This window comes from Thermobia domestica, chromosome 1, assembly GCF_964235325.1.
Source record: "Thermobia domestica chromosome 1, izTheDome1.hap1.1, whole genome shotgun sequence".
Taxonomy (NCBI): domain Eukaryota; kingdom Metazoa; phylum Arthropoda; class Insecta; order Zygentoma; family Lepismatidae; genus Thermobia; species Thermobia domestica.
The window spans coordinates 1,522,577-1,550,568 of NC_137454.1; the positions used below are offsets into that span (position 1 = coordinate 1,522,577).

Genomic DNA, 27,992 nt, shown 5'->3' on the forward strand with positions numbered 1-27,992 from the left:
TTAGTGAAAGTGAAAAAGTTTTATTACGAAAGATTTTGATGAAAAGAATGACAATTAGTAATCAAAGTATACATGAAACCTTTAAATGAGGACAATCTTGAATTATCTTCTTACATTGTATGCGTTCACTTTTAAAGCTGAAATTCTCCATTGTCTGTTCATCTTTTGTAAAATGTCAACACAGTATTACCCTGTCATTAGAATTTATGAGAAAGAAATTAGTCCAGAATATTGATTGGGTGAGCAGACGGTTTGTGAGTGGTTGCGGATGCACAGTGTGGATGGGTACAATGGTGGGGATTGCTATTAGCTAAAAGGGTCGCTCCGTTCGCTAGGTACCCTGGGTGATTTGGGTGGCTGGGATGATCAGGGTGACCAGGGTAGATAGGGTTCAACGGTTTCTTTGTAACCGAAGCAAAGGGAAGGAACGCCAAAGGCAACAGGCGCAGGGGCTGTTTAATAACAGCCAACGTCTGTGGTTTTCCAGAGTGGTGACCATAAGGCCGTATTTGGTAGGTGAGCACGGGTTTCTGGATTGGGTGGTGAGGATCATGGATAATGGTAGGTTTCGTGGGTTTGAGGGCGTACGTTGTTTTGTGTGCTATGAAGGGTTTTTTAACGGGGACAATGGGTTTCTTTGTGTAGATGCTTGGTTTCATTTCGTGATGGGGCAGATGTTCAACGGATGGCTTGTAAGGGTGGGGTTTTACGCTGGAATGCGAATGGATTTCGTAGATTGGCTTTGCCGAAGGATATTTAGTGGTGTATGGATGAGGGGTTGTAAAAAGTGGTTTTTGGTGGTGGAGAGGGGTTGTTGAATCTGTGGGTGACTCAGGAACGAAAGGAAATTGCGCTGGGGTGTATTCGTGATAAGGGTGCCCTGAAGAATGAGTGGGTTTTAAGAAACCCAGAGGATCCGGCAGCGCAAGTATTGAAAGTCCATGCTTTGGGGGATGAAAGAGGGCGCTCATGGCTGAGTGGCACCACCAGTAAGGACAGTCCTCTGCCTGTGGGGCTGCTTTGGGGATAGCATTTGAAGGCACAGAGTTTCCTTCATCCAGTATTGATGTGATGGAGTCGACGATTGATTTCTCTTCCACATCACTAGACTTCTCTGCTGCCGGTAGTTCATTGTGCGGTTCGGACACTGGGATGTGTGATGGCAGTTCTTTGGATCTCTCCTCTGACTCCACTGGCGTAGCCTCTTCCAGTGATGTGACCTCTTTTGTATCCATGTCAGTAGCTTCTGTGGTTATAGCCACCATCAAGACCAAACAAAGCAGAACGATGGAACTTGTTCCATTTACCTGAAACACAAATAAAAGATAATGAAATCCTGTGAATGTATGTAAGTGTCCTCAATAGAACTATATCAACCATTATTGAATTTCAAAGGGTGAAAAAATGCGACTGGAGCGAGGATCGAACACAGATCTACGGCTTTATCCTGCCTCGTTAACGAATACACTACCCAGTTCTTTACCAAATCAGCCACATGCTTCACTTTTGTATTTTTTATTGTAATAAAAGACTAGGTTAACATTCTTTCGTTGTTGCACCTTATCGCGTGGCATCAGTACTTTTCATTTATTGATTTGACAGAGATGGGGATGAAACTTAAAATTAGCTTCCAAGAAAGTTAAATGTAGAATGAGTTGTCTACCTAGGTATTTTGAAATCCATAATGCAAACACTTGGTATCGTTCACAAACGAATATTACCAGCAATTAAATGGGTTGAATTTGTTACTGACAGAATTTCTTTTATTACTCTTAAGGGACGGTGATGTGATATTATTGTTTTAAATGTACATGCCCCAACTGGAGATAAAGATGACGATATAAAAGACACTTTTTACGAAGAAGTGGAACGGATATTTGGCCAACTCCCGCGATTCCATATGAAAATTCTATTAGGGGATTTCAATGCGAGGGTAGGACGAGAGGATATTTTCAAACGGATTATAGGAAACGAAAGTTTGCATAAGGAAAGTAATGACAACGGTGTTAGACTCGTGAACTTTTCAACATCCAAAAACCTAATCGTGAAGAGTACAAAATTCCCATATCGCGACGTTCATAAATACACTTGGACATCACTAGACGGAAAAACACAATCAAATTGATCACGTTTTAGTAGATAGAAGAAGGCAATCTAGCATAATTGATGTCCGGTCGTTTAGAGGGGCTAATTGTGACACTGATCACTACCTGGTAGCAGCGATAATACGAGAGAGATTACTGTTGAATAAAGGTAATTTATTGTCCGAAAACGGAGAGATTCAATTTAAAGAAATTAGAAAGCCAGGTAAGAGAGGAATACCAGATTGAAGTTTCGAATAGATTCTCGGCTTTAGAAGATTCGGAGTGCACTAGTGTTGAGGATACCTAGATTGAAATTAGAGATAGCATTAAAAGTTCAGCAAAAGAAAAATTGGGACGCGCGGAAATACGTAGGAACAAACCATGGTTCGACCAGGAATGCATAAAACTAGCAGAGAAGAGAAAACACGCAAAATTACGGTGGCTACAAAATCCGAATGAAATAACTACACAAAATTTCGCAGATATCAGGCGGGAAACTTCCAAAACTTTTAGAACAAAGAAACGCGATTTTCTGAAAGCTAAAATTAAGGAACTTGAAGATAATAGTAAAAATAAAAACATCCGGGACATGTATAAGGGAATAAGCGAATTTAGGAAAGGCTATCAACCTCGTGCTTATATATTAAAGAAATCTGACGGTACAGTTCTCACTGATATTGTTAGCATCTTAAATAGATGGAAAGATTTCTTTGACGATTTGCTTAACACGCATCCAAAAACTAGTGTGCGTGGAGAAAAGGAGAAACACACCGCAGAACCGTATATTCCAGAACCCAATCGAATAGAAGTAGAAACCGCTATAAAGAAATTAAAGAAACACAAATCTACGGGTGTAGATGAAATTCCGGCTGAGCTAATTTTAGCAGGAGGCGAAAAATTGTGGAACAAGATACACCAACTCATTCTCCTTATCTGGAACAAGGAAGAATTGTCACAAGAGTGGAATCAATCAATCATTGTTCCAATTCACAAGAAAGGCGACAAAACTGACTGTAATTATTATCGAGGCATTTCTCTTCTGTCAACATCCTATAAAATCCTTTCAAATATTCTATTAGCAAGATTGACCCCTTACGCAGATGAAATTATTGGAGATTATCAGTGCGGATTTAGACGAAATCGATCAACTATCGACCAAATATTTACCATTCGCCAAATACTCGAAAAAAAGTGGGAATACAATACCCCGGTACATCAACTATTTATTGATTTTAGAAAAGCATACGACTCTGTTAGGAGAGAAACATTATACAACGTTCTTACAGAACTTGGAATACCGAGAAAGCTAATTAGATTAATTAAGATACGGTATGTTTAAATGAATCCCAAAGTAAAGTCTGGGTAGGAAATTTTTTGTCCACGAGCTTTCACCTGGAAAATGGCCTGAAACAAGGAGATGCGTTGTCGCCATTATTATTTAACTTTGTTCTGGAATACGCTATAAGGAAAATCAAACATAACAACCAGGGCTAGAGTTGAACGGTATTCGCCAGGTTATGGCATATGCAGATGATGTAAATTTAATAGGGGATGATAGGAGAACAATAGAAAGGAATGCAGAGATCTTATTAAACGCTTGCAGGAACATGAGTTTAGAAGTAAATGCAGAGAAAACTAAATACATGGAAGTGCGTCGGGACCGTAATACAGCAAATTATGGATGCGTTAAAATATTAAATAATAGTTTTGATAAAGTGGATAGTTTCAGATATCTATAATCAATAATAACAGAGGAAAATCATATTCACGAAGAAATTAAATGTCAACTAAAAGCAGGGAATTTGTGTTACTACTCGGTTCAAAATCTCTTGTTGTCGCGAATTCTGTCGAGGAATCTGAAGCTTAAAATATACAAAACGATAATCATGCCTGTTGTTCTGTATGGTTACGAAACATGGTCGCTTACTCTGAGGGAAGAACATAGACTGAAAGTATTTGAGAACAAGATCCTGAGACGAATATTCGGACCTAAGAGGAACGGGAATGGGGAATGGCGGAAACTTCATAACGAGGAACTAAATAAGTTATACAGTTTACCCAACATTGTTAGGGTCGTCAAGTCTAGGAGGCTTAGGTGGGCGGGTCATGTAGCTAGAATGGAAGAAAGTAGAAACGCTTTCAAAGTCCAGACTGGAAAAGACCAATCAGAAAACGACCATTAGGAAGACCTAGGCGCAGGTGGGAGGACAATATTAAGATGGATCTCGCAGAGATAGGAATACAAAGTAGAAACTGGATACATTTAGTTAAGGAGAGAAGTCAGTGGAGAGCTTTTGTGAACGCGGCATTGAATCTCCGGGTTCCATAGGCCATAGAGTTAGTTAGTTATATACTATCTTTCTCACAGCACGTAACAACAGTAACTAAGATGCAAATGCGAACATAAGGATCATTTATAGAAAGGTGAAAGGACAGTTACTAAGATACATGGTAGAGACACCTGAAATATATAAACTAATGCTTGTTTGTGATTGGACAAAACTTGAAAATGAAAATAAATCCTTATCTCTGATTGGTCGAACGCCTGTCCACGATATTTCAAGGGAACTTCCAGATATATATATATATATATATATATATATATATATATATATATATATATATATATATATATATATATATATATATATATATATATATATATATATATATATATATATATTGTTTATTTTTTATAAGTTTGTTTTCCTTACAGTTTTCCAAAAAAAACATTTTTTTTTACAGTTTTAATATTACAGGCAATCTTACAGTTAGATATGATACAGAAAATTATTGACTGTTACATGTTGCCCCGTCCCCCTATCTAACGACGCCCGTGCACAGATAATAGCGATAACTCAAAATGCTATTGTCATCCATTACTTGTATTGTTTTTTCTAAAACGACTTGGTTTTTGATGACTGTTTTTATTAGTCGAAATGCTCCTAGTAATGATGGCGACGTTGCACAGAATTTTTTGCGCAATTTCCAATTTTGTTGTCTACACATTAAGGATTTATCTGTGTCAACATATAAAGAAGTGAAAGTTTGCGCAATTTCAGTGCATGCATTCGAACACCTGCTAAGAATATAAGAGAAAAAGGCGATATAGTCACTTTATCATTGTAGTCATGGCCCGATTAAATAAATAAATATAAACGATACAAAAATAGAAAGTACTATACCCTTTGAAGCAGAAGATACACTCTAACAACTAAGATTAAGCAGAGGGCATACAGCGTATACCTTCGACTACAGCCCTGTATACAAATAATAGCTTAAATTAGTTTTGTCACTCGAAAACAGGGTGTAGGCCCCGCTGGCCGTGGGCTAGATGCGCCTCTGTCGAACACTTTATTAGGATAGAAGGAAACAGTAATTTTCAAGCGTAATAGACGGTTAGAGAGAGAGAGAAATAGTATATTTATAGATTTTCTTTGTGGCAACAACTTCTCGTGTAGTTGCACGGAAGTTGTCATATTGTAGTTTACCTTCTGCTTTTTTTCCTTTGTTTTCTTTTTGTGAGAGAGGTAAACACCAAAGCACGCATACATAAGTGTTGTTAAATCATCTCAAATATAAACGTCCTGATTCGCTATCTACAATGTTATTTACTTTGTATGGACGAGGCTACTTAGAATATTGGCAAGAGATGGCAGCACATTTGTCTCGTAAGCAACATGTGCAAAACTTTGAAACTAGACAAGGACTGGAATATTTTATCAAAAAATATAAAATTAGAATATTATTTTTATGAAGGAAAATGTAGTGCATTTAATTCTGAAAGTGCAAAGCATAACATAAGTGATTAAATGAATCCTGCTCTCCTGCTTATAATGGGATAGTTCTCTGAATATTTTAATTAAAGCCTGGCAAGGATATCCGCGAAAATTCAAATAACAACCTTAAACTGAAGTTTTTGTAAATGTGAAATCTGTTTCACGTTAATTTTAGATAATGGTGTTTTAAAGGTTAGAAATATTAAGGTAAATATTAAGGCTCCGAAACATCTAAAAATTACAAAAATTTTAATGGTGAGGGTAACAGGCAATAAAATTTTGAGAAAAATAAAAACAAGAAGCCCTCTATCATACACACGCACACAGTGTTTGTTAGGCCTTCCGCTTGCTGACGACAAAACAGTTGCGTAACTATCTTGTCGTTGTCGCCTACAATCAGCAACTTCACGGCGACAAAACATTTTTGTTGCTACACCCTCACTCACTAACGGGTATTAGATATCACAATTTGGCGAGATTAGATACAGTACGATGGACTTTGAAGAATGTGTTATTGTTTGGGCGCTACTGCTGAATTTAAGAAGGAAAAAAAGAAAAATGAAATACTGATTACTCCTGTATCCAGTGAGAGAGATTGCTGAAGGAAAAATTTTACACGCTATATAGTGAATGGAACTATTTTCCTTAGCATGTCCATCCATGGAGTCTGGAGAGAATCTCAAAATTGGGTGGATTGACCGTCCTCAAAGATCTATTAAACATGTATCCTCGCGTGGGCACCTTTTACATGGTCATGAGAGATAGTTCTTTGTCAATTCACACTCGTAATAAGATTGCACAGGTTTTTGGGTGTGTTGAAGTTCAAAGCAGGACATGACGTGTCCTGCGAATCACTTCTTCGACAGTGGGACACCCATCTGAAATGCGGAACTAAATAATTTGAAAACATTAACAATGAGGGAGAGGGATGTGCTCAGGCGACATAACATTGTTATATGAAGATCATCTAAAATGTTTTTGCTTTTTAGAAGTAAGCAAAAAATTATCCTAAATACGCCAATGCTATCAAAAAAGAATAAAACAAATTGTTAAGAATGACAATTTTATTATCGTGACGGACATAAATGGCATACAAAATGTTCTTACTTAAGCACTTCAAACAAGACGAATGGCAAGAAACACATATCAGAGGAAACCATTTCCCTCCTACCTCCCAACAAAAAAGAATCTCATAAAAAAAGAGCTATATAATGCAAAGGTTTAATATAAAAGCCCTACCCAAAATTTTGAAACTTGATATCCGAAAGGCAAAAACAAGTGAACTGAAGTGAATGAAATTGTGCACAGATATTGCAGACGTAAAATGAGGATACGGGTTTCGTATTTTCCTGGAAAAAAGGTTGGGTGGGACATGAAACCTTTGGTCACGAAATATGAAAAGTGATAGTAACACAATGTCAAATGTGTGTAAAGGACATGAATAATTGCAACGAAACTTTACGTATGGACAACACGCAAAAGTGAATGAATACGGGTTTTTATTTATTTATTTATTTATTTATTTATTTATTTATTTATTTATTTTTGGCGAAAAAACGGTTTTGGGGGCAAGAGCTCCCACCCAAAATTTTGAAAGTTAACGCCCGAAAGGCAAAAAGAAGTGAACCGAATTCAATGAAATTGTGCACAGATATTGTAGACATAAAACGAGAAAACAAGTGTTTCGTATTTTCCTGGAAAAAAGGGTTGGATGGGGCACGGACCCATCCAAACCTTTGATCACGAAATATCAAAAGTGCTAGTAACAGTATGTCAGATGTGTGTAAACGACATGAAGAATTGCAACGAAACTTTGTGTATGGACAATACGCAAAAAATAAACGAATACGGGTTGTTTATTTTCTGCGGAAAACCGGTTTTAGGGGGCAAAAACTCCCACCCAAATTTTGAAATTTGACGCCCTAAAGGCAAAAAGAAGAGAACCGAAGTGACTGAAATTGTGCGCAGATATTGTAGACATAAAATGAGAGAATACTGGTTTTGTATTTTCCTGAAAAAAGGGGTTGGGTAGGGCACAGAACCCTCCAAACATTTGATCACGATGTCAGAAGTGCTTGAAGGACATGATGAATTGGAACGACACATTGTGTAGAGACAATACGCAAAAAATAAACGAATATATTTTTTTCATTTTCTGCGGATAAACAGTTTTAGGGGGTAAAAGCCCGCACTCAAAAATTTTGAAATTTGAGGCCTAAAAGGCAAGAAGAAGTGCACCGAATTGAATGACATTGTGGACAGATATTGTAGAAGTAAAATGAGATAATTAGGTTTCGTATTTTCCTGAAAAAAAAACGGTTGGAAATTTTTAAATAAATGACAGACAAATCCCGTTTTACATGTTGGTACGTGGAAACCTTTCTTGTTTCTTATTTGTGTAACTCATTTCTCCTGGTAGTATATTCTAACTTCGTGGTAATTTAAGTAGCTCAGGAGATTTTTGGGAGGAGATCCAGAGATTGGGAGTCTCGTGGTACTTATGTAGGAGACCGAGGCGAAGGCCAAACATGTGGGTATGAAGAAGAATGAGATCCGGCTAAGAGCCTTAGCTGTGGCCAATCCTGGAAGTCCATCAAGGTCAAATTGGTTGAGAGTCTTTTGAAGAAGGTGAATATGTAAGAAGATAAGAAATCTGGATGGGAAGAAGGACGAGACTTTCGTTAGGAGCCATACCTGGCAGCCAGTCCTGGAATTCCATCGATGTTAAATTGGTCAAGAGTTTCTTGAAAAACGTGTACGTTAGAATCCAATCCCGAACAACTTGCGTCCGGCCTGCCGTAGCCCAAAGGAAGACATGATTGCCTGTGAAGCCAAGCTGATAAACATCGACATCCTCAGCAAGTCATGTTTAGTAAAATCTGATACTGTACTTGAGTTTTCTCAGTTCTTATTCTTCTTTCCCTATTTTATCTTCCACCTTCAGTCCATCTTAGTTTCTGAAGAGTTATAATTTATTTCGAACTCTAGGCATAAGGTCTCCGTTACTTTTAACAAGATTATAAGTTCTAGCTCGAGGAATGTCTGCTCATATTCCCTGATCATAAAATTTGTTATCGAGACACACATATCGGACGTTCCTTCGGTGCGCAGAGGGATGGATTTACCCTCGATTGAAAAAAAGAAAAAAGAAAAAAAACACGATAACTCTTATGAAAATTCGAATTTGATACAATATGTTGTATATTTTCTATGAGGCTTTCTCACAATCACCATGGTTAAGAATTAAAATCAGTCACTAATGAGGTGTGAAATTTTCCTCCATTTGGGAATATATCAATTGCCTATTCTCCGATTTAAGAAAACACATGTTTCACATTAACTTTCGTAAGAAATATATGTCGGATTTTGATGCATGTAACGCATATTTTGCTAAGGTTCCAAAGTACCTCTCCTGCTTAGGTTAGGGAGTGAACTTTAATTCCTTCCCTGCTTCATTAAAAAAATAATAACAATAATAATAATAAAAATTGTTCACCAAAAATTTAGTAAACATTTATTTTATTTTGAAAGTATATTATGTGTTTCGTCTGAGATTAAAGATATTCCTATTGTAGGGTTGCCATTCGTCCCGGAATCTAGATGTGCGTCCCGGCGTCCTGAAAATATTTCTCGGGACGCTTAAATGTTCCGGATTTCAGCGAAGAAGAAAGGAAGGGAATATTATAGTGTGCTTCTTTCCACAGGATGAGGTATATAATTATTCTCTTTAACTTCTGAGTGTGGCAATTCAAAAGTTGAAAAAAAAATGTGTCAAAGGAAACATCTTACGTTGAATGAGCTAAAACAGAGTCTGAAAGCCACGAAACATAACAGATCCTGAGAAATTTTTAAAAAATGCTTACCAGGGCCAGAAGGTAAATAATCTGCTTACGTATGCTTAATTATACGGAGGAGGTGGACTACTAAAATGATTAAAAATGTGATTACGTAATACATGTACAACTCTTTCTAATGGAAGAAAGTAACTTAGTATATAAGACTTCTTTTCATCTTAAGCATTCCAAAGATTCTCGTAGTTTAGTACCATCGTGGATTTTCATTTTTGACATATGGCAACCCTATCCTATTGTTTGGAGTTGAAATTAGCCCAGGAGTAGAAGATGAAATTATCTCATCTTATGAAAGCATGTTAACTACCAGAACGTTCCCGAAAAGCTTTTATAAAACTTAACGTACCTACACTTTCATTGCGGCTTCCCAATGGGACCTATTGCATTTGGTAAACATTATTAAAGCCCAAAGAGGAAAAATTCATTCCAGTTTTAAAACCATTGAGAACTGATAGCATCAATAGTACCTGACTGACTATGGATGCTTCAACAGCAAAAGACATTCTTGGTTACTGGATCCAGGAGTCAAAAACTATTCGTATTGACACAACCCCCTTTTATTTTTGCAGTATGTTCGCCTATACCCCGCAATTTTCGGCAAGAATTGAAAATGCCACCTTTAAATTTTGAGAATTGCAGAAGTAAAAAAATGGTAGATGTGTATAAGTCTGTTGTATATACCTATGAAAATTTAGGTAATCTACAGGAAGTAGTCAAAAACATCTAAAAACACTTCATACAGGACGCGTAAGTTTGGCCCTCCAATGTACAACGCGTTTGGCGTGTTGCCAATCGTTTTTTGTTTTCAATGTGTCATGTGGACCTTCACAGCACTAGTAACCCGTTCACCTGTGAGTGTCTTGGTGTGAAAGTGGTGCGGTAAAATGGGCGACCTGACAGACTTCCAAAGACACATGATCATTGGTGCCCGTCTGGTTGGAGCTTCAGTGGCAACAGTGGCGAACATTGTGGGGGTATAGAAAGGTACTGTGTCCAATGTCACGAGGGCATATACAATTCATGGGCAAACGACGTCTGCAAAGCACAACAGTGGTCGAAAGACAATCCTGTCAGATAAGCACCGGAGGGCATTAAAACGGATTGTAGCAGCTAAAAAGACCACTGCAATGAAATTACCTCTGAACTCAATTCCGGATTACAGAGCCCGGTTTCATCGAAAACAATGTGACGGAAACTTCATAAGATTGAAAATTCATGGCAGGGCCGCTATCACCAAACTCCTGGTCATAGCAGTAAATGCGAAGAGGCGTTCCAGTGGTGCAAGGACGAGAAGCCTTGGAATCATGAGCAGTGGAAACATGTAATGTGGTCCGATGAATCGACCTTCACCTTGTTTCCAACAACCGGTCGTGTTTACGTATGGAGAACACCGTCGCAGGCATATGATGCAGACTGTCTACTCCCAACTGTAAAGCATGGGGGTGGTTCTGTTACAGTATGGACAGTGATATTGTGGTTTTCCGCAGGTCCCATCATAGCCCTGCATGGAATGATGAATGCTAAGGCGTATGAGGCCATTTTGGGGGACCAGGTTCTACACATGGCTCAAATATTGTTCCCTGATGGTGATGACATCTACCAAGATGATTTGGCACCCTGTCATGCTGCAAAAACAGTGAAATCATAGTTTGAGGAGCATGACCAGGAGCTATCACACCTCCCCTGGGTCCCACAATCACCAGATCTGAACATCATTGAGCCATTCTGGTCTGAGTTAGAAAGGCGTGTTCGGTCTCATTACCCTCCACCAGCATCCCTTAAGGAACTGGAGCATGTTTTGGAGGAAGAATGGTACACAATTCCACACACTACGATTCAGAAGCTGTATACGTCCATTCCACGCTGGATCCAAGCTGTTTTGGACGCAAAAGGAGGCTCCACACCATACTAGGTATGATTTTCACACTTTTGCTAACGTTTTAGATTTTTTTAGTCCAACCCCTGTATCTCTTTCTTCTTGGTTGGTTAATAATTGTCAAAAATATACTTTGTGAATACGTTTTCATGAAAGTACAAAGACGTTTTATGAACGTGTAAAAATAATTAGATTCGTGGTACCTTGAGTCATGTGAATGTATAAATCTATCAGGGTATCTGAAAACAAGTAATAGTATCACGTTTACACCCGCTAAAGGGTTTGGGTTTTACGGTGAATGATATTTTCTTAATTATTATTTAAATTAGATGTGGTAGCAAGTTGCTGTATTTTCTGGTTTTAATACGATAAAGAGAGATTAGAGTGGAGATGAAATATATATCTTTCGGACGGTTAATTGATTACAGGAAACCGCTTCTGTCCATCTGTCACCGTTTCATTCTATAACGATCAACGTTAAAATCTGAAGTGGTTGATTTCTACCATTTTCGGTTTGACTAGCAGATTAACGCTATATTTTACCTTTTTGCTCTACGTAAATTAATGTTGAAACCGGAAGTTGTGAATTTTTATCATTTCGGGTTTTAGTAGAGATTAAAAGATGGAAATAAAACATATTGCTAGATGATTAATCGATTGCAGAAACCGTTTTTATTTAAGAATTACCGTTTCTACTCTATAGAGATTAAAAGTTAAAACAGGAAGTAATTGATTTTCCGCCACTTCCGGTTTTAATTAGAGTTAGATTGAATATATTGTTGAGACATTTAGTCAATTGCAAAAAGCTGCTTCTTGGTATCCGTTACCTTTTTCACTTTGTAACAATCAACGATAAAACATACCACTTCCGTATTGAGAGGAGGCTTAATAGGGAATTAATAGAGGGTTAATAGAAGAGAGGCGAGGGCGCCGATTTTTCTGTAAATGGGGGGGGGGACATTTAGATGCAGAAGGCATAGATGAGGGTTTTAAGACAAATTGCATTCAAATTATGCCAAATTTTATATACTCTTAAATACAATAAGGGGGCCCACATCAGCTTTGGGAGGCCCGGGACCCCTCCGGCCTCCCGGATCGGTGTCCTTGAAGAGAGGGTACATATTCTTAGAGCTCTAAATCGATTCCTTAAAATTGCTTCTACTTGTCTTAGCGTTTTTGCTCTATGTAAATTAATGTTGAAACCGGAAGTCGTAGTGGATTTACCATTTCCGGTTCTAGTAGACACTTAAGGAAATTAAATGTATTGTTAGATAATTTAATTGATTACATAAAACTGCTTCTCTCTATATCTATTAACGTTTCTTCTCCATAGCGATCAATGTTAAAACTTGAAGTAATTGATTTTCAGCCATTTCTGGTTTTAATAGAGATATTAGAGTGGACATTAAATATACGATTGAGACACTTAAGCGATTGCAGAAAACGGCTTGTTGCTGTTATCATTTTCACTCTGTAAAGATCAATGTTGAAACCAGAAGTGGTAGATTTGTGGCAGTTCTGGTTTCAGTAGAGAGATTAGAGTAGAGATAAAATAGATTTTGCGGTCGCTTTTGACTTTCCTTTATGGTTTTATTCTAAAACGACCAATGTTAAAACTGAAAGTGGTTGATTTCTGCCACTTCAGATTTTATTAGAAGGTTAAGAGAGAAAATAGTACCTATTCTTAGAACGTTAAATCGATTCCAAAAAGCCGCTTCTCGCTATTTGCTAGTTTTGCTCTATGTAAATCAATATTGAAACAGGAAGCAGGGGCGGATCCAGGACGGACTTCTGGGGGGGCGGTGGGTTGTAATACTGGTACTTAGAGCTACTTTTAAGAGCGTCAAACTCGGCAATAGGTTTCATTTATATATAAAATTTGAAAAGTTTCCTCTTCTGGAGGGGGAGGGGCGATCGCCCCGATCGCCCCCATGGATACGCCCCTGACCGGAAGTTGTAGTGGATTTTGAGCAATTTCCGTGTTAGTAGAGAGTTAAAGATGGAGACGGAATATATTCTTCCGATGCTTAATGAATTGCAGAAAACGGCATCTCTCTATTTGTAACTTTTTTTTGCTCTATACCTACCAATCAAAACCGGAAGTTGTTAATTTCTACGATTTCCGGTTTGAGTATCGTCTCCACAAAAGAACTCGGCTCCTAACTTTCGACCTTCTATGTTTTCACCTAATTTGGTGATGATTATTCAAGTAGTTTCTGACATTTCTTCTCCCCCGGATGGAATATAAAGCACCTTTGATAAACCAAACTCTTTGATTAATGTCACTTGCACTGTAAAAAATGACGTGTTGAAACAACATAAAATGACTACCATTTTAGCGTGTTACTTGGGTGTTAAGAGCCTGCCTTACTAAAAATAATACAAAATTTACCATTTTTCTTTTGCTTGATTATTCATCAGTGAAAGGTGATAATGAAATACAAGTTACCACAATCATAGATAATGCTATTCTACAACAGAAAATATGAACCTGAAGAATGTTCAGTGTTGCCATCCATAGAAATTACAGTGTTGCCAGAAAAACAATTTCCCTAAAATCTAAGTTAAGGCAGCGAGTAGAGGAACAAACTCAACTGCATTTGGTTACGTATCATATTGTTTTGGTTTCTTGTGAACTACTTTTTAATTAACATTATTATTTAGTTTTAATAACTGTATGATAAAACTATTTGGTTTATTACAAACTAAATACAACTATTATTTAAAAAGTAGTTCACAGGAAACCAAAACAATATGATACGTAACCAAATGCAGTTAAGTTTGTTCCTCTACTCGCTGCCTTAACTTAGATTTTAGGGAAATTGTTTTTCTGGCAACACTGTAATTTCTATGGATGGCAACACTGAACATTCTTCAGGTTCATATTTTCTGTTGTAGAATAGCATTATCTATGATTGTGGTAACTGGTATTTCATTATCACCTTTCACTGATGAATAATCAAGCAAAAGAAAAATGGTAAATTTTGTATTATTTTTAGTAAGGCAGGCTCTTAATTCAGCACCACGCACATCGGCTTCCGAGCATATCAGAAATAAACCGTTAGTACCTGCAAGAGTTTGCATTGGTATTTATCATTTAATACGAGCAAAGCTTTGCGAAATATATTTGGCACATGTGCCAAGTAACGAATAATGTTCTATGTTTCCCTGTAATCGGTCACAATAATAATGTTGTAAACCTGTGAATCGTCCGACAACTGTTACGTAAGCAACAGGCCTGCCATCTTCTGTTCATACATACTAAGACACAAGAATAACAGATAAACAAAACAGATGGAAGCACTGCTATCTGTGTAACTGTTGTCAAATGATTCACAGGTTTACAACAATATTATTGTGACCGATTACAGAAAACATAGAATGTTATGAGCTACTTGCCATAATGCGAAACATATTTCGCAAAGCTTTGCTCATACCAAACAACAAAAAACAATGCAAGTACTTACAGCCAGTAACGAGTTTTTTTTATATGCTCTGAAGGCGATGTGCTTAGTGTTGACCGCTCACTGTGCCTAACTCACAACATAACCTCGATTTAGTAGTCACTACACTCACTGAAGCAGTTCAAAATGCGGCTGACCGCTCCATTCCTATTACTACCACACATCCTCATAAACCCACATTACCGCCACGATACCTTTCATTAATAACTGCGTCACGTAGAGCTTATCGAGAGTACCGAATGAGTGGCAACTTAGAAGCACTTAGACTCCATCGTCAGTACCTACGCATAACGCATAACTACATAGTTGCGTACAAGAAACGACAGTGGATCCGTACATGTAATACTCTGGCTGCCGAAACTCATCCAAGCAAATATTGGCGTAAGTTTCATCAACTTACTGGCACAACTTCATCCACGCCATATCCGCTCACTCAAAACAATCAAGCTCTCACTACTGACTTAGAGAAGGCAAATACCTTCGCCCTCTTTTTTCAAGGTATCTTTACTCCGTTGCCTGGGTGGCATACGCCACAACGACTTCAAACAATCATCAACCGCCAAACTGATCCGACCTCAGATCACTTACAACCGTCGGATAATCATCTTCTTAAACCAAATAATCCACTTACGCAGCCTATCACACCAGACGATATCACTACCAGTTTACAAAAGAAACGCAATTCTGCACCTGGCTTTGATCTCATCACGTATGTACTCATCAAACATGCGCCTCCTTCTTTTCTTCTATTCCTCAGCCAACTTTATACTTTCATCCTTCGTACTGGTTTCTTTCCACTTGATTGGAAATACTCAAAGGTTCTTTTATTTCCGAAGCCAAAGAAACCCCCATCGGATGTTCAGTCGTATAGACCAATTCATTTAACTAGCTGCCTCTGTAAAATCTTGGAACGGATTCTTGTTCGCCGACTTCATGACCATATCCGAAGTCAAAATCTTCTCCCTATCCATCAAGCTGGTTTCCGGCCTCATTTTAGTACTATAGATCAGCTATTACGTCTTACCACGGCCGTTTATAACCAATATAACCGGGGTTTTCCTTCTTGTTTAGTAACGTTTGATCTCGAGAAAGCGTTTGATAAAGTTTGGCATCCTGGGCTTATTTATAAACTACATCAATATTTATTACCTACTTCCTACATACGCTTGGTCAATTCCTTCTTAACAGGACGTCTGGCATACATATCCATAAACAGCACTCTTTCTCATCCAATATTCTTACACTCTGGAGTTCCTCAAGGTTCGTCTTTGTCGCCTCTCCTCTATCTCTTATACGTTGCCGATCTCAGATTACCAGCCAACATCCAAATTTATCAGTTTGCTGACGACACCGCTTTTCTTTCAACAGCCCGTACTATTCAGCAAATTAATCGCCTTATGCAACCTGCTATTGATCGATTTGTCGACTGGTGTAACATATGGAGACTGAGTATTAACTCTGCGAAGACACAATCACTTGTATTTTTACCACCAGGACGACGCTCCAGAGTGTACCGTAACCCGACTTTACTACGCCTTCATGTTGAGCATACACCAGTTCCGGTTCATTCGACTCTGACTTACCTTGGTATCGTCTTTGACAGTAAACTAACTTGGATCCCTCATCTTAAGAAGGTTGTCATCCAGGCTCAAAATCGTCTCAATTTGCTTAAAAGGCTAGTTGGTACAAGCTGGGGCTTACAACCCTCTACAGTATTACATACCTACAAAACTTTCATGCGAAGTACCTTAACATATGGTCACACGGCTTGGGTATCTGCATCTGATAAATATTATCAAAAATTGTGTATCATGGAGAGACATGCTTTACGGTTAGCGTATAGAATCAGATTACCAAGTCCAACCAGGCTCCTGTACGATCTTATCGATTTTCCGTCCTTAATTCCACACTTGGAGCAGCTTCGAATCCGATATATTACTACTCGGTATGAGCTACACCACGAAATGCTACTGGACATTATACGCTACGATAGAGACAACGATACTCCACCACGATACATCGACTCTCCGCTACAACACTACATGACACTATATCACCTCCAATTGGACCCTGCCACAAGAGACCCCGAGATCTTTGCCATATATCATCCACGTCATCTATCACCTCATGTTTATCCATCACAGGCACAGTGATTACCAACTAATATGGGCCTCCCCTGTCTTCATCAGTTCCTGAGTGGCCCCAGGAACAGAAGATAACCTGCATCTGTCCATTAACAAAACCTCGTGATGTGGCGTCTAGTGCAATTCATTCATTATCATTTCATCATATCGTCCTTTCAGTTACTATATTATGTTTTCTACTAGTCTTTCCCCTTTTTAGCCTATATGTATATATAATATTGTTCTACTTATCACTTATATACTCATTGTGCACCTATCACCTTATATATTTGTTTTGTGCACCTCTTACCTTTTGTTATTATTGTTACTGTTTTGTTATTGTTCCCTTGATAAATCATTATCAGTATTGAATGTATGTATAAATTATTTAATTCTTAATGAATAAAGAAAAATCTCATAGACCTTCTATAATATTATGGAGTCCAAAATGTTTATGAATCCCTCCCCCGAAGAAAGGGCAAAACCCTTTAACCGGGTAAACGGCAAAAAAAAAAAAAAAAAAAATAGTGTTGAATTGACACAGAAGTAACACGCTAAAGTGGTAGTCATTGTGTGTTATTTCAACACCTCATTCTTTACTGTGTGGGATTAGATACCACTAATTCTAGGGCCACGTCTTACATTCTGCGAATTGTCATAAAATTAAAAGTTGGTAGAAATGAAGAAGAGCTAGGGATCATAGGATCTACCTACGCCAGGGGATACTAAAATATTTTCCTGGCGAAGCGTCCGAAGTGGTTCAGATATTACTCTATTCTCGTTTTTCAGCCAATTCGTTTACAAAGGAATTCTTTTTCTGCTTCTCTTGAAATGAAGTGGGATTTAAATTTTATTGATATCTTCTTCATGACCAGATAAATGTTCTTTGATTTTTTTCAAAATTAATTTTCAATTTATATAAACTTAATCTGTATATTAATAGCGGTGTCTGTGAACAAAAAACTTCAGATCCAAATTGAAAATGTCTGTTTGTGACTCTTAATCTCTTGAACCACCCGACCGATCTCTATCAATTTTTTTACGTAGATGCAGTTCTGGCCTGGGAGTGTTTTAAGCTATTCACTTTGACGGTAGAACTTAGGGGAGGGGAGGAGGGGGAATCATTAAAAAATAAATAAAACTTAATAACTCTTGAACCAAGCGACCAATCTCGATCAAATTTTCAACATAGATGGCGTTCGTGCCTGAGATAATATTTATTATTTCATTTTGATGGTTGAACTGAGGGTTAGGGAGGGGAGGAGGGTAAATATATGAAAATTAATAAAACTTAATAACTCTTGAAAAACCCGACCGATCTCGATCAAATTTTGAACGTAGATGAGGTTCGGACCTGGGATGTTTTCGTCATTTTACTTTGACGGCACAATGTAGGGGAGGAGGAATGGGGTCATATAAGTAAAAAAAATAAATAAATAAATAAAAGTGACTGTCTTTGTGACTTTATTACGCTTAAGCCACCCAACTGATCTTAATCAAATTATCAACATAGATACGGTTCAAACCTGGTGTGGTTTTTATCATATCCCTTTGTCGGTAGAACCTAGGAGAGGGAGAGGGGAAGGGGAGATTAATATATAAAAATAAATCAAACTCTTGAACCGCCCAACCGATCTCGATCAAATTTTTAACATACATGACATTCGGGCCTGGGATAATTTTTACCATGCTGTACCCCGCAACATGGGGAGGGGAGAGGGATAGCTATCTAAAAATCGCCGAAAATGAGCAATATCAAAGGGCGCTTTAGCAGGCCGGTCGCCAGCCCAAAAATGTAGGGGGGCGGATGAAGTTAACGGGTCCGATCCAACCATATTACAGTTCATTTGCAAACCTACCATGAAATTTTAAGGGGGCCAACCAAAATTTCTGGGGGCGGCCCCCTAGACCCCCCTAGATACGGGACTGCGCTTTAGTAATTTTAAAAACGGAACATATTACTATTTTTCCTTAATTTAATCCAGCGAAATCGGGGTGCGTCTTAGATTCGAGGACATCTTAAATTCGAGTAATTATCGAAAAATTCTTAATTAAAGTTATTATTAACGTGTTATTAAAACTACTTTGCTAGCCATAAATATTTTTAATTTTGTATCATATTCAATCATTCAGACAACAATAGTGTCCTGGGCTTGCGCAGAATGTGCGGGTTTGCTAGTATTAATTAAATTTGATTATTAAATATTAAAATTTTAAATCAAAAATTCATTTTCACGGAATAAGGGACATTTAAATGGATTTGAAGAATAATTAATAACAATGAATCAATAAAATGAAGCCATTAATACTCTTTTTCAAAGGGAACAGAAAAACAAAATGGCGCAGATATTCACCACTGTCACGTTAAGATCATAATTCATCGTGTCTATTATTATTATTATTATTATTATTATTATTATTATTATTATTATTATTATTATTATTATTATTATTATTATTATTGTTGTTGTTTTAATTTTGTTTTGTATTTTCACTAAATACTGTGTGGATTTGTTTATATATATATATATATATATATATATATATATATATATATATATATATATATATATATATATATATATATCGTCGATCCAATGCCAAAACCGCGAATGTGCTAAATTTGATTCTGAGTTATAAGCATTTTAATATTCAACTTACTCCGTGAAATCAGTATATAGACTTAGATAAATGTTTTACGAATTGACGATAACTTCTAATATACTCATATTTCACAAATGGGACTTTGATATTGGAATCTGTGCGCCCCAAATAACATGAAACTGCACTTAGGTGAAAATAGCAAAATTTGCACATTCGCGGTTTTGGCATTGGACCATATTGTATTTTTTATCAAATTGTAAGAACCTTTTTAATTCTGAACAGATACACGTGTTTGTTTCTTATTTTTTGGTATTTCTGGAGGTAATTTTTATAAAGTATTACTTTGCGATAGGCACGAATCCACGAGGGGCAAGAGGGGGCCGGCCCCCTTTAAATTTTTACTGCCCCCCTTAAATTTTCACGGAAGTCTTGCAAAAAATCTCGATTAATTCTATGTGTAAACTTTAAGAATAAAATGCGATATAAAAGAGATTATTCCAAGATTTTTTTTTCCATTTTAACTATTTCACAAACACTTCTAAACATACTTTAAAGGAGTTAAAGTAAAGTTTATCAGTTTATCACACAATACATATTGAAGCAAGTTTTCCCGAAAGAAAGAATCTGTTCATTGTAATTCACGCCACAGTTGTAATAGCGATCTGGCAGGTAGGAGACGAAGTGTGAAGTGCCTACTGCAAGTCAAACCATAAATACAGGAACAGGAACAAAGCGTTTATCTTTTGTCGATTGCAGTAACGACGCTGGGTTATTGTTATTCTATTGTGTAGTTGTAGTACATACATGCATTGGAAAATCCTCGTCAACAACAAACCTTAGATTAACTGTGGAACAATTAGTTGTGAAGTGAATTAAGAGCTCCGAGTTCCGTTAAAGGCGATTGATTCTAGTAAATTATTGTGGTGTGATATGAGAAACAAGAACTGTGATGGAACATTCACCGAAAAAGTGATGGTTGCAAAGACTTTCATATGTTTGTTCTCGTAGAGGAATAAAGTTAAGCTAAATTACCTTTTGACAACCGCAACATTAAAGCCTACGACGTTTCTCTACCCGGCCGAGTAATTAGATGTAACTGAGCAAGTGAACATATTTAACGTTTTTCATTTGTATCTATATTACAATGTATAACCCTATGTATAATCTTATGATATAATTAGTATTGCATGCAGTTTTTTCCCTTTCTTTCTTTTGGCGCACTTGTGGCTGTATGCTGTTTGCTGCCGAATAAACATTTATATTATTATTACTGCTTTCACGAAGACGAATGTTTCCTTATTCCTTGCGAGTTTTTAAGAATCAATCTATTTTAGAAAGTCTTACTGTATTACGAGGGAAACATTATACATCACTGTTACGTAATTTGACCAAGAAAGCTAGTTAGGTTAATACGAAGATCAAGATCCTAGTTAAGCTTTGCGTTAAGACTGATTGAATGCCAAAGCATAATCTGAATAGGAAACTACTTGTTCGCTAGCTTTCACGACGAGAATGGCCTATTCTATTAATATTCAATTTTGTTCTAGAATAGGGATGGCCTTTTTCGAAAAATCTGTTTTTCGATTTTCGGAAATTTCATTTTCCGTTTTTTTTTGTTTTTCGCTTTTTCGAAAAATTTTTCGTTTTTTCGAAAAAATTTTCGTTTTTCGAAAAAATTTCGTTTTTCGTTTTACGAAAAAATTTTCGTTTTTCGTTTCTCGAAAAATTTTTCGTTTTTCGTTTTCCGAAAAAAATTTCGTTTTTCGAAAAATTTTTCGTTTTTCGTTTTCGAAAAAGCCATTTTTCGAAAAAGTATTTTTCGAAAAAATGTGGCCATTTCTATTCTAGAATACCTTAAAACGAAAGTTAAAGATAAAACTAAGTTATGGCTTATACTGATTATGTAAATCTGATATTGAATCATATGAGAACAATAGAAAGAAATGCATACGTTTTATTAAACGTCTGATGTAGAATTAAATGCAGAAGAAAATAAATATATAGGAACTTAGCATGACCGTAATATTATAAATTATGGATACCTTAAAATATCGAATAATACTTACGACGAAGTATATACTTTCAAATATCTAAGATCAATATTAACAGACCAAAACCATATTCACGAAGAAATTAAATATCGACTAAAAGCAGTCAGTTCAAAATCTTCCGTCTTTGCGAATTCTGTCAAAGAACTTAAAGTTTAAAATATATAATACGATAATTACGCCTGCTGTACTGTATGGTTTCGAAACATGGTCGCTTACTTTGAAGGAAAAATGCAGCCTCAAAATAAATAATGAGGGGAGTATTTTAGGTCGGGAATGGGAAACTTGATAACGAGGAACGGCATAATTTATACGACTTACCTAACATTGTTAGGGTCAGTAAGTCTAGGAGGCTCAGATGAGCAGGTCATACAGTCAGAATAATAATAATAATAATAATAATAATAATAATAATAATAATAATAATAATAATAAAAACAGGACCGCTTTCAAAATTTTAAGTGGAAACCGAATCGGAAAAAGGGTCTAGGCGCAAATACGAGGACAGGATGGATCTCACAGAAATACAAATACAAAGTAGAAGTTGATCCAGTTAGCTAAAACCAGAAATCAAAATATGTTCTATGCTAACTTTAGTAAATAATATTCGATTTTAACATAATATGATGTATGTGTGTATTGAAGTTTTCACTTTGGGCCGCGATGGCTCAGTGGTAGAGTGTTCAACTCTGGTGCATGGGGTCTTTGCTTCGATCCTATTATCGAGTTACTGAAAGGTGGCCTCTGACAGATAGCTACACATATTGTAAACAAAATCAGAGAGAGAGGATTGTTCGCCAATCACAAGTATTCTTTCACGCTGTTTCTACGCAACGAAGGTCACTGACTGCGCTGTTGCCGGTAGTTGAGACGATTTGTTAAACGTCTTAAGTTTGTCGCCAGAGCTTCTGTCTCTGTTGCGGAGCCTCTGGCAACAGCGCCTCCAATACTCCACGTGCTCCACCCAACTGTTAGAAGCCACCTTTCCTTGTGCACACAGCAGCTCGCGCTTTGATGGGTAAATTCCCGGGAAATTTTTTTTCGGGAATATTCCCTGAGAAGATCTCGGGAAAGTTCCCAAAAATGGGAATATTCCGGGAATTTATGTTCAAACAAGGCATTTTACTACTATATTATGATTTCAAAATAAAATTCGTTTTTATCACAGTATACTTACTACTGTCGTGTCCAGAGGATTCTTTAAAATGTATATTCTGAACGGTATTAGTTATTTTATTATTATTCTATTCTCTTTAGAGACTACGCATTAATACTACAATATGTTTTATTCGAGTAAATATGTAGGGAAAACATTTGGTATAGAATACCTTTACACCGCTAAAACAGTTTAAATTAATATGTAAGTGCATTTTTTAAACTTGACCCTACTACTAATATTATAATGATATTTAATTTTTAAATGTTATAATCAAATTAGGTTGGTAACTGCTAGATAGCATACGTAGTCTCTTGAAAAATTCGTAAGGTTGTCAATGTATGGGATGGCATATATACAGAATGTTGATTTGAGATGTACTGTGCTTTCTTACTGTGTTCTTAGTGTGTACTATTAAATCTCTAATTTAAGAGGATAGGCTATTTCGAACAATATACTCGGTGTTACAAAACTTCGCCAAGAAAGCTTCGTACATGAATATACGCGTAAAAAGAAGCAAACAAATCCTAATTAACATAGGTCAAGAAACGCTGGTACCAATGGATCATCCTGAGAAGTAATCCCAATTTTGGTATGTAAACATTACATTTTAAGTATATGTATTTACTACTACAGAGATTTGTTTATTCAATATCTGCTTCTTTCTTAAAGAGCGAAATTCGAATCATAGATAGTAGACAGACCGACATCTATTACTGACGGTGGTTCGGGGTATATTGATAATTCTTCACCTCTATCTCTACAGAATTACTAGATTACTTTACAAACTAGTTCCTTTTCATAATTTATAAATTAGTACTTTGTACTTTCTAGTGTAAATGGAAATGGAAATTAAAAAATCATATTATTAATTAGTTATATAAAGTACAGTCAACAAATTTCGTTTTTTTAACCCACAAATTATTTAAATCCTACAAATAAATGATAACTAAATGAAAACGAAGTAGTTAGTCATACGATTCTTATAATTTGGAAAACAAAGTAAAGAAATGGAAATAAATTCCTTCCCGGGAATTTATACGCCAGGAAAAATACCTGGGAATATTCCCATTTTTTATTTTCCTTCCCATCGGGAATATTTCCACTGCCAATCACTACTCGAGCCAAGTGATCTTTGTAATGGATAAACACCGTGTGCGAGGATTTTCTCGGGGTTCTCCCGTTTCCTCCCACTTTCTTTATTCCACCATTTTATTCATTTCTCATCATCACCGTCTCCTTTAGCCTAACCGGCATAACCGTGGGACGTAAAACTTAAGATTTCATTTCATTTCATTTTTCTGACCTAACTCCCTTTTGCTATGCACTACCTCCAATACTCGAAGAAGGGCAAAAGAAGGTATTGTACAAGGTATCTGCTAAAATTCCAAATTGAAATTTCATGACTTTTTCGTAACCTTTTCTTTAGCAAATCATACAATTTCGCAACATTCTCAAGAGCGAATTTGGGTGCGAATTACGCCGAATATTCATGCATGCGACAGAAGCGTGCTTTGCTTGTGATTTGGTAGCGTCTAAAACCGATTATAGACATTTTTGGTGATGAATTTTGACGTTTTATAGAGCCAAATTTTTGCAGTACTTATATTTGTACAGATAAAAAAAAAAAAAAATTCGTACCCAAAAGGTAAATTTCGTGACTTTTCCAGGACTTTCATGACTTTCGTGACCGATAGATACCCTGTTGTAGTTAAAATTTTTCCTTATATTGGTTAATTTTCAACTAAATATTTAATTCTATATCTTCCATTCAGTGATGAGGTTTGGAGTTTTATCCCCCCTTCAGCAAGATATGGAAATTCATAATGAGAGTGAGTACCTGAGCCTTCTTGGTTCAATTCTACGTAATGTACATCGCTGCCTGAAGAATCTGAATTTTACAGCAGAAGACTTCCCGCAAAATTACATGTACGGTACATTATTTTATAAATTTTCAAATGAATTAGCCGAAGTCATACTTTTTAGGGACGTAGCAAGGGGAGGAGTGAGTGGAGTCTAGAACCCTCCCTCCCCCCAAAAAAGAAGAAGAATTAAGGAAAAACGAGTAAAATTTAGACTTCACGGAAAATAGGACATAGGAAAAGTGGGGCACCTAATTGAAATTTCTAGCTACGGGCTTGAGCCTTACCACAGAGTCACTGAGGTCCAGAAGTACTCAGGTTACAGCTCTGGAAAAAGTGGACTTTGTTTGACAGTCTCGTCACAGAATTAGCGACTTATTTGCTTTTAATTAAAATTATAATAACGAGCATAATGTTTATAGATATAGACAACTGAATATACCTAAGTATTTATACAACCCTCTATTTATACTTTTGTATAAACATTGCATGACCTGTTGACCACAGACAAAATAGAGAATTATATTGAAGATATGGATATAGATGTTTCTCCCCAAGAATCCTGCAAGTAGTATATTTTTGGTTGAAGAATGACGTAGAAGTGAGGCCGAGATATTTCCCCTCATATTTCCACAAATTCATGAATTTGCAAGTAAAATTAAACAGACTTTTAAAAAAACTGGTGCAAAGCCAGCTTGTGGTACTCATAATTTTGGAGTGATGTGTGGTCAACACATTGGCTTCCCTCGCCATCAGTGTAGGCCAGTGGCTCTCAGCCGATGTGTTGCGACACACTGTTGTATCACGCAGTCCCCTAAGGTGTGTCGCGAAATTTTACAATTTAAAAATCATGAAGAATTTAATAACAATTAGTTAAAATCGAGACAGACTGTACCAGTCAACACCTCCAGCGGTAGTAATAATTCTCAGTGCTATATAGAGTCACTACTTAATAGAAATTTTACAATTTAAAAATCATGAAGAATTTAATAATAATTAGTTAAAATCGAGACAGACTATCAGTCAACACCTCCAGCGGTAGTAATAATTCTCAGTGCTATATAGAGTCACTACTTAATAGAAATTTTACAATTTAAAAATCATGAAGAATTTAATAATAATTAGTTAAAATCGAGACAGACTGTATCAGTCAACACCTCCAGCGGTAGTAATAATTCTCAGTGCTATATAGAGTCACTACTTAATAGAAATTTTACAATTTAAAAATCATGAAGAATTTAATAATAATTAGTTAAAATCGAGACAGACTGTATCAGTCAACACCTTCAGCGGTAGTAATAATTCTCAGTGCTATATAGAGTCACTACTTAATAGAAATTTTAGAATTGAAAAATCATGAAGAATTTAATAATAATTAGTTAAAATCGAGACAGACCGTAACAGGCAACACCTCCAGCAGTAGCAATAATGCTCAACGATATATAGTCATTATAAAAACTAATTGGTTTCATTATTAAATTAGATATTATTATTTATAATAAAAATATCAAAAAATGTGTCGCAATGTCCTGGACACGTAAAGTGTGTCGTGAGTGAAAAAAGATTGACAATCTCTGCTCTAGACCAGAGTTCAGTTTTTCCGTCTTTCCCTCAAGTACCTATGAATTGCTCTCACTGCATTTAAGTTAGTATAAAACAATTTAACCTCTTAAAATAATTAACAGTTTTTGACTAGCTTCCTTCATCCCCAGTTAACAGATAGAACTATTTTGCTAAAACTCACCCCATGCTCTTGGTCAGATTCTCCCTCCCTGGTACCCCTGTTTCATGTAACATCCTATTAACTAAGTAAATATTTAACACCTAGATAAAATCGTCATCATCTTAGGTCAGTAATCTCTCGATTACTTTGACGCAACTTTCCACCCTTTCTTATCTTGGGCCTTCAATCGTGGCCTTCCTGTAGGTATTTTTCTTCTGCAATTCCCTCCATAGCTACTAGTGTGATTCCTACGTAATTGGTGACCAAGTTATTCAAAAGCAATTAGCAAATTCTGAAGAACGGGACGGATTTCTTTCCGATATCTTCGAGTTCAAATAAAATTTAAATTTGTTGAAACAATCTCGTAAGACAAGGGATGTACAGTAGCTAAGCACTTTACTCCTTGCCAGTGGCAGTGTGCGAATTGGCATGAGGGATACCAGGAATTTCCCCTTGGAAAAATATCCCTTTCCTGGAGAAGTGAATTTTCATTCCTGGCAGGGATAACTTTTCCACCCTCTAGAATTCATTTTCAATGAAACATAGAATAAGTTTTATTTTCTATAACCAAACTTTAAAGAAAGAAAAAAAAAACTTCCAATTTGTTTCTTAATACACTAGCGAATAAACTTTCGTAAAATAGATTTTACCTTTCAGAAGAGTTTCATTAAATGTTCAGATAAAGTTCAGACATTTTTGAAATAAAGTTTACAAGAGAGCAAGAATTACTTGCATTGGAGTATACATGATATGGCCATGACATATGGCTGGCTGCATATATGAGTAAAATTCTTGCATTCCTGGGGGGAGGAGGGGGGGAGGATAGTCAATTCGCACATTGACCACTGCTAAAAAATTTAATTCTTATTGCATAATTAAGTATTGAATTTCAACTTACCTGGAACGCTGAAGATACTCGAACCATGGTGGATGTTGGTTCGATCTACGAAAGTATAAAACGAAGATCTTGTAGTTGTGTGTCTTCAATTGCTCTCAGCTGCGTCTCTCCACTGCGAACACTGGTTGACAAATAGCGATCTTCAGTACCTGATACTTGATTGGTTTCCCTTTGTGCTCCAATTCCATGTATTCTCGTGTCAAAGACCTTTTGTTTCTACCCTCATTGCTTGAGGGAGGCTTCTGGTATGCGACGGGGATGAGGAATGCAATGATTTCACTCCCAGTGGCGAGCAATGACCGCGGATGACATTTATAAAAACTATTTTAAAATCTGTTCTTTCTTTTAGCCTTTCAACAATTTCATCTTTTGGTTGAACAAACAGTAGCAAATATACAATACTTTTATGTGATATTTCAATTCACTTTACAAGCACGTGTTTCTTGTTTTCTATTGCTTTAATTAACAAAACTCAGCACAATGTGTTTTTGTTTCCTCTCTTGATATTTAATAACAATGATGCT

At 36.5% G+C, this 27,992-nt stretch overlaps 1 protein-coding gene across 1 annotated transcript; it reads right to left on the bottom strand.

Annotated features, from left to right (window-relative positions):
- Positions 1 to 27,665, bottom strand: LOC145683027 (uncharacterized). Its single transcript, XM_081754386.1, has 2 exons — positions 27,469 to 27,665; positions 1 to 1,307 (listed from the first exon to the last, which is right to left on the bottom strand). Exons 1-2 carry the CDS (start codon positions 27,493 to 27,495, stop codon positions 219 to 221), a joined length of 1,116 nt encoding a protein of 371 aa, XP_081610512.1. The 5' UTR covers positions 27,496 to 27,665; the 3' UTR covers positions 1 to 218.
- Positions 27,666 to 27,992: the final 327 nt, after the last annotated feature.